This window comes from Hyperolius riggenbachi, chromosome 6 (assembly GCF_040937935.1).
Source record: "Hyperolius riggenbachi isolate aHypRig1 chromosome 6, aHypRig1.pri, whole genome shotgun sequence".
Lineage (NCBI taxonomy): Eukaryota > Metazoa > Chordata > Amphibia > Anura > Hyperoliidae > Hyperolius > Hyperolius riggenbachi.
Genome location: NC_090651.1, coordinates 167,196,191 through 167,208,347, shown reverse-complemented (window position 1 = coordinate 167,208,347; position 12,157 = coordinate 167,196,191). Strand labels below are relative to the sequence as shown.

Here is a 12,157-nt window from a genome sequence, read left to right as displayed (position 1 = left end):
CATAACCATGGATTCCCAAATGCTCATGTAAGTGCATGATCAAGCCTGCCCAGGTTGCCAGTAGAGTCCTAAGCATCATACGAGATACATCTAGCAAATGTCTATGAGAATACCCAAGTGTGGTGCAACATGCCTTAAGAAGAATATACCGGCAACGGCCAGTGTAAGAGAGGAAACATGAGGTGGAAAAGTAAGACAGCATAAGAAGAAAAAAAGGTAGGAAAAGGTAAACTAGTGCTCTGCAGAACTAGTATTTTAAGTGCCTATAGGAGTAAGAGGAAATGGGAGAAGATCTGTACGGTAATCTTCAATAAAGGCAATACAACCTAATGCTGGTCATACACCGCTGCTGGGAGGATCATCAATCGAGCCTGATGGCTCGATTGATAATATCTGATGTGTCCGATACCCCGCCGGATCGATACTTTGCTCAATACCAGCGGAGAGAACAATAGAACAAACAAGCGGCTGATTAGCAGCCGCACGCAGTGACGAGCGGGGACCGATCCGCGGGGACGCGCCGGCATAGAGCCAGCGGCTCGATCCGGCGCATAATCGCAGCCGCGTATGACCGGCATAAGGCATCCCATGGGGATTTTAAGGGTCAAGGAAAGTAAGGTCAAGTCTGTCTAACCATTTCACCCCGCGGGTATTTTTCACCTTATGGGCGAGAGGAATTTCCACCTGTCAGCGCTGCTCCCTTTCATTCCCCAATAACTATCACAGCGAAATGATCTATACCTCGTTTTTTTCCGCCACCAATTAGGCTCTTTGGGTGGTAAATTATGCCATTTTATTCTAAATGCATTATAATGGGAATTCGAAAAAATGGAAAAATGTTCCAGTTTTCAAATAATTCAAGCTACCATAATTAAAATACACATTTTATTTGGCCATTTGCCTAAGTTCTTGCAATGTTAAAATTATACCCCTAGTGGTATGTATGGTGACAATATTTTATTTGGAAATAAAGGTGCATTTTTTCAGTTTTACATCCATCACTAATTCTTAGCCAATTATTAATTATACACCCTCTTGACAGAGAATTTTTTTTATTCCCCAAAGTCAGTAGTTGTGTTTTACTATTTGGCCACAAGTTTGCTGAGCAAAAATCCCATTAGCGTACAATGTACGCTAATTGGGATACAATGTATCACTACATTGTAACCAGGGAAGTGACGTAGGCTTCCATCGGAAGCCTCCAATCACATTGCCGGCACGGAGATTTTGAATGGGAACATTGTTTCCATTCATAAACGTAACGATCGGGAGGCGGAAACCGGCGGAAATCAGCGGCGGGAGATAGTGCAGCGGCTCCCTTTACAGAACACTGTTTTTGAACAAAAACCATGTTTATTCTCGGCGGACATGCTCGGATTGGCACAGGGGACTTTTGTCGCCTGCAGCCAACCCCCCTGCTAGCAGCAGCAGCAGCGCGATCGCCTGCAGACCCCCCCCCCAACTGCAGGGACGTGAGACTAGCGTGCCCCTGCAGCTCTAGCTGCTGCGGACGTGAAGCTCACGTCCGCACAGCTGAAATGGTTAAAGTAAGCCTGTAACACACCCAAAAAATTACATACTTGAAGACGTAGGGAAAAGCCTTTGAATGCTCCAGAGGCTTCCCCAATCCTACACAACCGCTCCTCATCTGGCCAGGAATCTCAAACAGCTGCTTTCCTCTTGTGTACGAGTACGGCCGCACTGCACAGGTACGAAGTAGGACGCTCGCGTGCGCAGTAGAACAGAGCCGATTGTTCATGGCTTTCTTCATGCACAAACTGCGCTATGCTACTGCACAGGCACGAAAGTCATTAGCACCTTTCCCTGACCCGACTGACCTTAAAAGGGACACAAGTCAGGAATAAAAAAAAAAAAAAAAAAAAAAAAAAAAGAGCCCCCTGCAGCTGTCCCGTGCCCTTGCAGTCACTCGCAGAGCCACCGGTGCTCTGCTGCCAGCTAGTTTTGTTTTTGCTGACAGGCCTCGACAGGGAGTCGGCGGGCTTTCTGCGTAGGCCTGGCCCTCGCGTATCCTTCCTGTTCCCTTCCTCAATAGCATCCTGTACAGGCACAGGATGCTACCACGGAAAGGAACGCGAAAAAACATACGCGTGGCCAGGCCGGTCAGCGAAAATGAAACTAGCTGGCGGCGGGGGACTGTAGGCTCCATGAGTGACTGTGAGGGCATGGGGCGGCTGCAGGGGGCTGGTAGAAGCCCCAGGAAAGAAACTGATTTTTTTATTCCTGACTTAAGTGTCCATTTAAGTGCTTTCCAACACTGATCCACTGCTGCCTTACTGTCTTGCCTATATAAAAAGAATTGCAAAGACAGTGTGGCAAATCACAATGGATGTAAGGCAGGTAATCAGTGACGTATGTAGGACAGAACCCAATCTCTTTTTTTGTAAGGAGCATTTGCATACAGAGTGGATAGGGACCAAACCTGTAGCTTCCCTTAAAGAAAACTAGAGATTGACTAATGAGCAACAATTTTATCGATCCTACTCCTGAAAATTAGTTTAGAATGACAATGTTTTAGTCTCATTTTAAATGCAAAGTGTAGATTTACAGTTGTAATGTTTCAAATTGATAGTCTCACACGTAGGGGTCGATTCATAACGCATTACCGCATTCAGTAATGCAAAACACAGCTGACTTTACCATGCACTTAGGAAAAGGTCAATTCATAAACTGTTACCGGATGAAAAGCTACAATTACCAAGAAGTGAGGTAAATTACCGACTTGTGCACCAATTACCTCAACAAGTTAGTAAATATACAAGAGACAGTTCTTGCACCGGAGGAAAAAGTATCTTTTAACCAGCTGCTACCCTAAAATGATGTTTCCCCCAACCACAAGCAGTCTTAAAAAGGATATGAATATAGGATGCGCTCATGGATTAATACAACCATATAAATTGTGGGAAAAAAAATTACATGAAATTGTGAAAACCATTAAATTTCATACAATTTTTTTTCACAATTTATATGGTTGTATTAATCCATGAGCGCACCATACACATCATTTTAGAGCATGTTAGTAAATGCCAATTCATAAAGCAAACAAGCGGTAATGGCATGAAGCAATACCGCCTGCTTTGAAGTGGTAATAAGAAGGCAGAGTTTGTGCGAGGAGACTGCGCTGGAAAGCGTGACTCACTAGCAGAAGCAGCTGTGACTAGGCCTGAACGATTTTAGGAAAATATTGAATTGCACGATTTCTGTCAGAAATTGTGATTTCGATTCGATTCACGATTTTATTCAAATCAAGCTTTAGACCAACCAGACCAAGGCGAGAGTCAATGAGGGGCGGCGGGGAGATCATCATGTCGCCTATCCCTTGTTTCCCCTTGCGGCACTTATTATGGGGGGTATGAGTCATGTCACAGAGGCGGTGGGGACAATTAATATTAGGAATGGGGTAGGTATGGTAAAGGTAAGCAGTGGAGGTGGGAGTGGTGTTACGCTGATACACACGCACACACTTAATTCTCCATCTCAGAGCACTCACTGACACACACACCATCTTGCAGTACTCACGGATACACGCATCCTGCAGTACACACACTTATCCACTCACTGATACACACACATCCTGCAGCACACATTGAAATGCACACACACATACTTATCCACACACACTGACTGAAAGACACAAACAGTCATGCACTTCAGTCTTGCCTACAGCTCCATCTCCCCCACACTGTGCAGATAGATCCACGTGCTCTCTCCTGTGCTTCCTGACAACTTCTGGAAAGGGGGAGCGGGGGGGGGGGGAGGGGGGGAGGAGGGAGGGAATTACTTCTCTGCTCCCTGCTACACACTGAGCTGCTTTGTAATGGAGGAAAAGTCAGACCAGACAATAGCTTTTGTCTCGCTGTGGTCTGCACCCATTTAAACAATCAGTGGAGCAAATGAGTGCCTATTAGTTCTAGTGCCTATCAGCTTCACAGAAGGAGCGAGCGACTGTGGGCGGAGTCTGCCGCCCGCCCAGCTGACGAAGCTAGAAGGAGTGACAGAGCAAGAGCCTGCCACTGGGTCTGCTGATGACAGGAGGAGGAGAAGAAGGTGGCACTAACTATGCAGAAGTATAGAGATACTGAGCTGCCGCGGGGAGTGAAAGCCGCCGCTTTTTGTACATGCTGCGCTGCTGCTACTGTACAGCAAGAGGGCGCAGTACAGCAAATATCAGCAAAAATCAAAACTTTGGCAATCACGGAATCGTCACTTCCGTGATCGCGATTTCGATACAAAAATGATAAATCGTTCAGGCCTAGCTGTGACTGACAGGAGCAGGGAGCCAATAGAACAGCCCCTGTTCTCTTGCAAGTGACTGCTAGAATCGGATAGGACTCGCAGCCTTCGCCAGCGGGCCAAGCTTTTAAAGTGTAACTGTCGGGCCTAAAATCAATTCTTTATTTTTATCTGGTAAACAAGTAATAAGGATGACAACCAGGCAAACCAAAAGTTAAAATCACTATCACTTTGTTGATAAATGATCATTCCCCAGTTTGACTTATTTGGTACACAAAAATGAAGTTGCAGGGCATGCTGGGTTGTCCTTTTTGCTCCTCTACTTCCCCCTCAGACTTAACTAATGCAACCTGATTGGCAGAAGCCCATTTCCCTCCTGTTTTTCCCTCCCACACCTCTGGTCCGCTCTGATTGGCCAATATTTCTCATGCGGAGAATGCACTTTCTATAGTGAAGGGCAGGCAAATCAGGCAGAGGAGTGTAAGGGAGGAAATTATATCAGGATTGGCTTCAAAATAGCCATAGTTAAAATGTGAAATACTAAGAAGGATTTTCTTTTTACTGTAGAAAAAAAAAAATATCGCTAAAATCAAAACATGGACAGTGCAATACATGTTATGTAAATAGAGCAAATATTTATCTACGTGTTTTTTTATTCTGAGATAGTATGGCCGACCGCTCCTCTTTAAACCCCCCAGGCAGCAGCAGAGTGAGAACTGAACAAAACAGGCATCCCGTGAATACCTTAGGCTGTGTGTCTGTTTAACCTCTTGGGTACCTGTTAGAGGCTAGTGGGGGGAGAGAAAAAAAAAAACAAACCACACCAAACAGGGCATGTTTAATTTTTCTTGAAGTTAATCTAAGCTGTGGCAATTAAATAAAATGTTAAGACTAAGATTCAGAAGATATTCAGAGCAAGCAGAGGCACTATACATGTATATCTAAAGTGATGTCGGGATGCCTTGCAACTCCCTCACTGCAAGGAACAGCTTGTAACAGACACTCCACACTGCTCTGCTGTCACCGTAAAGGTTTTTGTCAATGGGCTTCGGTAATTTACCACACCTGTGAACATTTTTATGAATTAGCACACAAAAGTGTAAAATACCAAATATGGTATTTTACTGACAAGATTTTTTTTCCTGCACAGTCTTTTTATGAATTGACCTCAAAACCTCAGTGTCACAGCGCTAAACTATAGACTGCTGACCTTTTTCTATCCCCTACCCTCAAGAAGTGTCTTTCTGAGTTTATAGCTGTAATGCCTCATCAGTGAAGGTTATGCTATAGTTTCACTAGAGAGTTAAACTCCATTTAACTTTCAAACAGGGGAAAACATATATAGAAACACAGTCTAGTTATTTGTATGCTCTGTGCAGTACAGTTATATAAAGGTTTGCTCAAGTAGCAACAAGCAATGTATTTATATTCAAATAAAAACTTCCCCAATTGGGTTATGTTGTAGGCATTAGTGTGAACCACACCGGTGTGCTGCGGTCCCTTGCGGATCCCCCACCTCCCCATGTGTACGTCTCAGGGAGGGATGTAGCTATCCAGCACTTAGATGGGACATGGAGAGTAATACAACTGGGTGCATAGATAAGTCTGAGGGGCAGTGTTCTTAATCACCTCAGGTTGATAACAACTCTGGTCCTGTGCTATACTACTCAGCAGTTAAACAATATACTGGGAAAAACATATAGGGTGCAAATATAAACAGTGACAACTGACATTTCACCCCCGAAGGGCCTCGTCAGAAAGTAAGAACAGTGTACAATGCAACAGAAGTGCAGCCATTTACAATACACCCCCAGCTCTGACTGGTGCTGTTTGCTACTGGGAATTCTGGTGGGGAATATTGTAAATAGATGCATTTCTGCTGCCTCACTGTACTTTCTGATGAGGCCCTTCGGGATGAAATGTCAGTTGTCACTGTATGTATTTGCACCCTAAGTATGTCTTCCCCAGTGTGTTTGAGCAACTGCTGTATCATCGCGCAGGAAATCAAAAAAAAGATTTGTTAAACGTTTGGGCCCTGTTCTCACTTGGACACTTTCAGCCCGCGTTTTGTGCTTTGCTGATTGGGAGTGATCTTCATTGCGCTGCAGTACAAGTAATACTATGGAATTACTCACTGCAGCAATCGCAATTTCTGACTGTCGCACAGCATGTAGCATTTTCCCAGCAATTGTATTGCTATTCTCATTTACCGGAATGAGAACCGCAAAACGCAACTGTGGCAAAAATCACAAAAAATAGCACGTTTTGCAGTTCAGAGTGTGAACTTCCCTCCTAAGGAAGGGTGATAGTCCTAAACAGATCAATCCCCACATCAGTTGGGGAAGACGAACAGTATTAATAAATTCAGACAAGTAGCAAAAAAAATGCAAGGCCACATCATTCTAGTTGATGTATTCCTTAAACCTCATCTAGCCAAGTCATTGCATATGGAAAAGTACAAGTGGGTTGGTTTTGAAAAGAGCAGAAAAACAAAACTGAAACTGAGTTTACCAAGTGGAACTATTGTCAAAATTACAATGCTGTAGATTAGCCACACAATAAAAATTAGCCACACAATAACCTTAACAGATAATGGATTCATGAAAAAAAGGTGTCGGTTTCTACCACCTTCGCTCCAGAAAATGCACCTGCATACTGAAGATGCATCAGGTTTAGAATTTGTTTTTAATTTTCGTGGTTTTCATGTTCTAAACCTTTGTGCTTCTTACGGTGGAAAATGCAGTAATTACCAGTATATACTATTTCCATGCAAGGACAGCTCCTCAACGCTACCTGGGGCAATGGCTCTTGTTCACAAAATCATGTATTCTATATGCAAATCAAAACTCAATAGGCAACAGTGAAAAAATATGCCAGGCCCTCTTCAAGTGTAAGAAAACGCAAGGGTTACTTTCAGCGCATAGTATAGGTGGTGCAATATTCTTTTTAGACAGTTTACATGCACACACTTGCTAGCCAAACTCTTTGTTGTATATGTAAAATCCTGTGTGACACCATTTTAGCTATGGGTGGGTCCAAAATGCCAACAGCCTGAGACAAGACTATATTCCACTATTCTCATGGCAGACTCAAAGTGCTTTACAGCTGCAGCCACATGCACAAAATACACATTTAGGGTTCAGTTTCTCTGGTCTCAGTGTAACTGTACCTGTAATTTCCGCAACTGCTTGATAGCCTCCTCTCGGTTTTTGTTTGAAGAATCAATTTGTCCTTCAAGGTCTTTCAGATCCATTTCAAGCTTCTTTCGAGCAGCTACTGCCAATGAACGTTGCTTCCTTTCATCCTCAAGTTCTGCCTCCATTTCTTTCACCTGTAATGGGATATGAGGATGTACAGCTTCAATGTGGACATTGGTAAAGGCCTAAAATTGTCTGAAAAACCATATCATCATAGAAAATGTTTACACAGCTATCACTGTAAGACAGCAAGGGTAAAACAAAAATAGATTTTTGATTTTATGCCAAACAAGTAAAAGGATGCTAACAAGGCAAACCAAAAAGTTAAAATCTAACTTTTTTTGTTGATAAATGATCATTTCCCAGTTTACCTAACTTATTTGGTACACAAAAAGGAAGTTGCAGGGCATGCTGGGTTGTCCTTTTTTGCTCCTGTACTTTCCCCTCAGATTTAACTAATGCAGCCCGATTGGCTAAAGCCTCTTTCCCTCCCGTTTTCCCCTCCCACACCTCTGTTCCTCTCTGATTGGCCAATATTTCTCATGCAGAGACAACGCACTTTCTATAATGAAGGGCGGGCAAATTAGGTAGAGGAGACTAAGGGAGAAAATGATATCAGAATTGGCTTCAAAATAGCCACACTTAAAATGGGAAATGCTAAGGATTCTCTTTTTTACTGTAGAAAAATTACTAAAATCAAAATGTGGACAGTGCAATACATGTTATGAAAGTGGATCTACTTATATTTTTTTTTTCTGAGATAGTATGGCTGACCGCTCCTCTTTAAAGATGTTAATAGCTACCCCACTCTTCTCCAGACGCCCTAAATATGTACTATTGTACTTTTGGGTGGGGGTTCTCCCACTCCCAATCATATCAAGGTGCTTGGGCTTACAGCCAGGACAATTAATCAGTGCTTCAGGGAGCAGACTGCTGCCTACCTGGGAAGCTAAAAAAAGGGCAAATATGTCTCACTGTAGGGACTTTGACTGGGGTTCTCTTAGCTTTAAACCCAGGCTTACTTTTAAGCAGCCAAAGCAAAATGCCTACAAAAAGGAAAGGAAACCCTAAAGAGGACGCATAAGGTCCCTCAATGGGCGATTTTCCCTAATTCCTGTTAAATTACAAATGATGGAATTCTGAATTGCTTTCCGGTGTGTCATGTCACTTGTAAGAATTAAAAAAAACAAAAACAAAAAACACACACAGAACTAAAGGGGTTAATTGGGTAATCGATAAATGACTGTACAAAACGAAGGGTCTGATGCACACAGCAATTTTACCGTTACTAAACCGTGGAGGCATCGCCCTCTAACACGCAAATTGCTATGGTAATGTGTGGTGCTATACAGGTTTCCCCAGCAAAGCATGTTTAACAGGATGTACTGCACTTGCAATTAATGGGTGGTCTTTCCCATATTAGCAACAGTAAAATTGCTTTGTGCTACCTGGAGGATCCAGAAGCTTCCCTCTTTACAGTTTAAGGGAACCTGTACTGAGTAAAATTATTTAAAACAAACACATGAGGTAACTTTAAATGAACAATATTTACCTTGCCATCAGTTCCTCTCAGAAGCGCACCATTTTATTCTGACAATGATCCCTTCCAGTTCTGACAACATTGTTGTCAGTTATGTATTAGTTGCTGTCAGTTATAGCTGAGTGGACATCTGATGTGTCCGGTAATGTCCATGTTTCCCTATGGCTCAAGTGGACGATGTTACAGTTCAACAGTGTGCTGATGAGAAAGCTGTTATGGGGTAATGGCCATTTTCAAAATGGAGGAAGGAGAATTTCCTTGATCACAGTGGACAAAGGATGCAGTAGACTAGAAAGATTGAGGAGTAGACTACACGGGAGGCAAGTATGACTTGTGTATGCTCATTTTCACTTAATTTTCAGTTCAGGTTTTCTTTAAGCTTTTTTGCCTTCAGGTCACTGTTCACTTTAAAGAGAACCTAAAGTCTAAAAAAAAAAAAAAAAAAAACGAGATGAACTCACCTGGGGCTTCCCTCAGCCCCCTGCAGACGATCGGTGCCCTCGCAGCTCCGCTCCGATGTCCCAGGACCCGCCAGGCCGCAATAGCAGCATAGGGGGCGATATACAGGCTGGGAACGCGAACAATCACTCGCGTTCCCATGCCTGTCGGCCGGTGACGGCGAAACCGGAAGTGTTCGCCGGCGGGTCCTGGGACATCGGAGCAGAGCTGCGAGGGCACCGATCGTCTGCAGGGGGCTGAGGGAAGCCCCAGGTGAGTTCATCTCGGTTGTTTTTTTACTTTAGGTTCTCTTTAAGCTAGAGACACGCATTCACAAATTAAGTTTTAAAGCACCTACCTGTCTAACAAGCTGCTTTTTCTTGTCTTCACTCTGTTCATCACGTCCCTGCAAATCTCTCTCAAACTGGGCCTTCATTGCTTGCAAATTAACTTCAAGGCGAAGTTTAGCATCCTCAGTTGCTTGTAACTCATCTTCAAGTTCTTCCAGTTGAGTTTTCATCTCCTCTACTTGTTGCTCTAAGGCTCTCTTTGATTTCTCAAGTTCATGGACCTGTGGAAAAGCGTCATTTAAAGAGCATATTGTTACTTGACAAGGTATGCATAGAAAAAAAACCCCCCAAAATTACCTTAACCCCCCCCCCCCCCCCCCCAATGTAGAAAGATTAACTTACACTCTTGCCGACATCATCTTTGGAGCTAACCAAGTCCTCCATCTCAGTGCGCAGCTGTTTGTTGACTCTTTCCAATTCAGCCTTAAGCTCCAAAGCCTCCTCCAGGGAACGAGCCAAGGACAAAGTTTTGGTCTCTTTCTCACGAGCCTCTGCTTCTGCACGGTCCCGTTCGTCGGCATATTTGGCAGATATCATTTTTTCCTCACCAAGCAACTAAGATAGTTAATTATTCAAGAGGTTAATACACATGCACACCATATGATTTAACAAGAATAAATGCATGGCAAGCTTGTACAGTATAAGTTTTATTTCACTAAAGCCCCAGTTTGAAAATCTAACCAAAATGGAAAAGCGTACCCGTAGAATATTGTAAATAAATTATGCAAAGCAGACTGACAGAAAAAAAATTCCTTATAACCTCCAGGAGAGATTTCGCAAAGGATTGGAGTTTATTTCAGGATTGGAGTGGTAGTGTGTCCACATAGTACCAATACTCTATCCCAGCGCTGGGAAAACTATAGCCCGTGGGCTCATGCGCTGTTATTAACAACCGGATTCCTCTCCTCCCTCTCGAGTCACAAGAGCGGAAAAAGAGGAACTTAAAAGGGTCTGAAGACAGTAAAATTACTTTTTTTTTAAATTTCCCATTCCTCTTCAGCATTAACATCAAAGATGATTTACTGCATCCCCGTGGCAGAACGAAGTATTTAACCCCAACCCCCCCCCCCCCCCCCCCCCCAGAAATCCCCAAGGCAAAAATCCTCCATTACTTCCTGGAAAAGGCAGAGCTGAGTGCAGTGGCTCTGCCTCCAGTGCAGTCAATCTCTGCCCCCTCAGTCTTCTTTCACTGAAGGGTCAGGGAGAGGCGGAGATTGATTGGACTAGAGGCAGAGCTACAACACAAAGCTCTGCCTCCCCCAGGCAGCAAAATTTGCAACTTTAAAGACGTAAAATTTTGCCCCGGGATTTCGGTGGGGGGTGGGGGGGTGGGCTGCGGTGTTTAAATACATTTTCTGCTGCGGGGATGCGGCATATCTTTGATGTCAATGCTGAAGAGGAATGGGAAATAAAGGTAATTTTACTGGCTTCAGACTTAAAAACTCATCTGATCACTAAATCCAGCGTTACGTCTCTGAGCATTAAGACATTTGGGACGTGCCACCGTATTATAAGTCGTGTCATGTGACGCAACACTGGGTTTGGCGATCAGATGAGTTTTAACCTCCCTGCCGTTCTAAATATTTGCTGCGCACGGCAGGGAGGTTTTTTTTTTTTTAGCATGTAGCTAGCCTAGCGCTAGCTCCCTGTGGCATCCCCCGTATGCGCCGATCGCCGCATATGCCCATCCGGAAATCCCGTTCTGAACGAGATTTCCATGAGGGCTTTCCCCTGTGGCGACGGGTGCGATGACATCACCGACGTCAGAGGGAGTCCCGATCCACCCCTCAGCGCTGCCTGGCACTGATTGGCCAGGCAGCGCACGGGTCTGGGAGGGCACCCTCTGATGCGACGGGTAGCGGGGAATCGGCACGAAGTGGCGGCGATCGTAAGTGACACGCAGCTAGCAAAGTGCTAGCTGCGTGTGTAAAAAAAAAAATTACTCAAATCGGCCCAGTAGGGCCTGAGGAATCCTCCGCGGCAGGTTACCCCGAGCTGAGCTCGGGATAACCGGCAAGGAGGTTAAGTTCCCCTCTTTCCACTCACTCAGGACTCTGCAGGGAGGGCAGGGGAAAGAGGAATTTAGGGAATGTAGCACAGGCCTCGCAAAGTATTTACACTTACCTGGGACTTCCTCCAGCCCTATAGAGGGGTGATCACTGGCTCACCATCCTACCTTATCCTGTAATCACCGCTGGTAATCTTGTCAGTCGCTTTCTCCTGCGTGGACCAGTTACGCTCGCACCCCGGCCGGGCGAGTTCTGTGCCTGTGCAGTACTGCTATGCAGAACGCTCCTGGACACGGGAGAACGGCAGGGTGAGCATTCAGCCACCCATGTGCAGAAGAGCAAGGCCAACCAAAATACCAGTGCAATTACAGG

The 12,157-nt window shown here is 44.5% G+C and overlaps 1 protein-coding gene across 2 annotated transcripts in view; it reads right to left on the bottom strand.

The window, feature by feature from the left end:
• The window catches only part of MYH9 (myosin heavy chain 9), a 191,028-nt gene that overhangs the window by 35,523 nt on the left and 143,348 nt on the right, over positions 1 to 12,157 (bottom strand). For both annotated transcript variants that reach the window (XM_068240187.1, XM_068240186.1), the window contains exons 32-34: positions 10,119 to 10,331; positions 9,785 to 9,997; positions 7,421 to 7,582 (exon numbers count right to left, since the gene is read on the bottom strand). In XM_068240187.1, the coding sequence (XP_068096288.1) occupies positions 7,421 to 7,582; positions 9,785 to 9,997; positions 10,119 to 10,331 (588 nt within the window). The remainder of the gene's footprint in view (positions 1 to 7,420; positions 7,583 to 9,784; positions 9,998 to 10,118; positions 10,332 to 12,157) is intronic.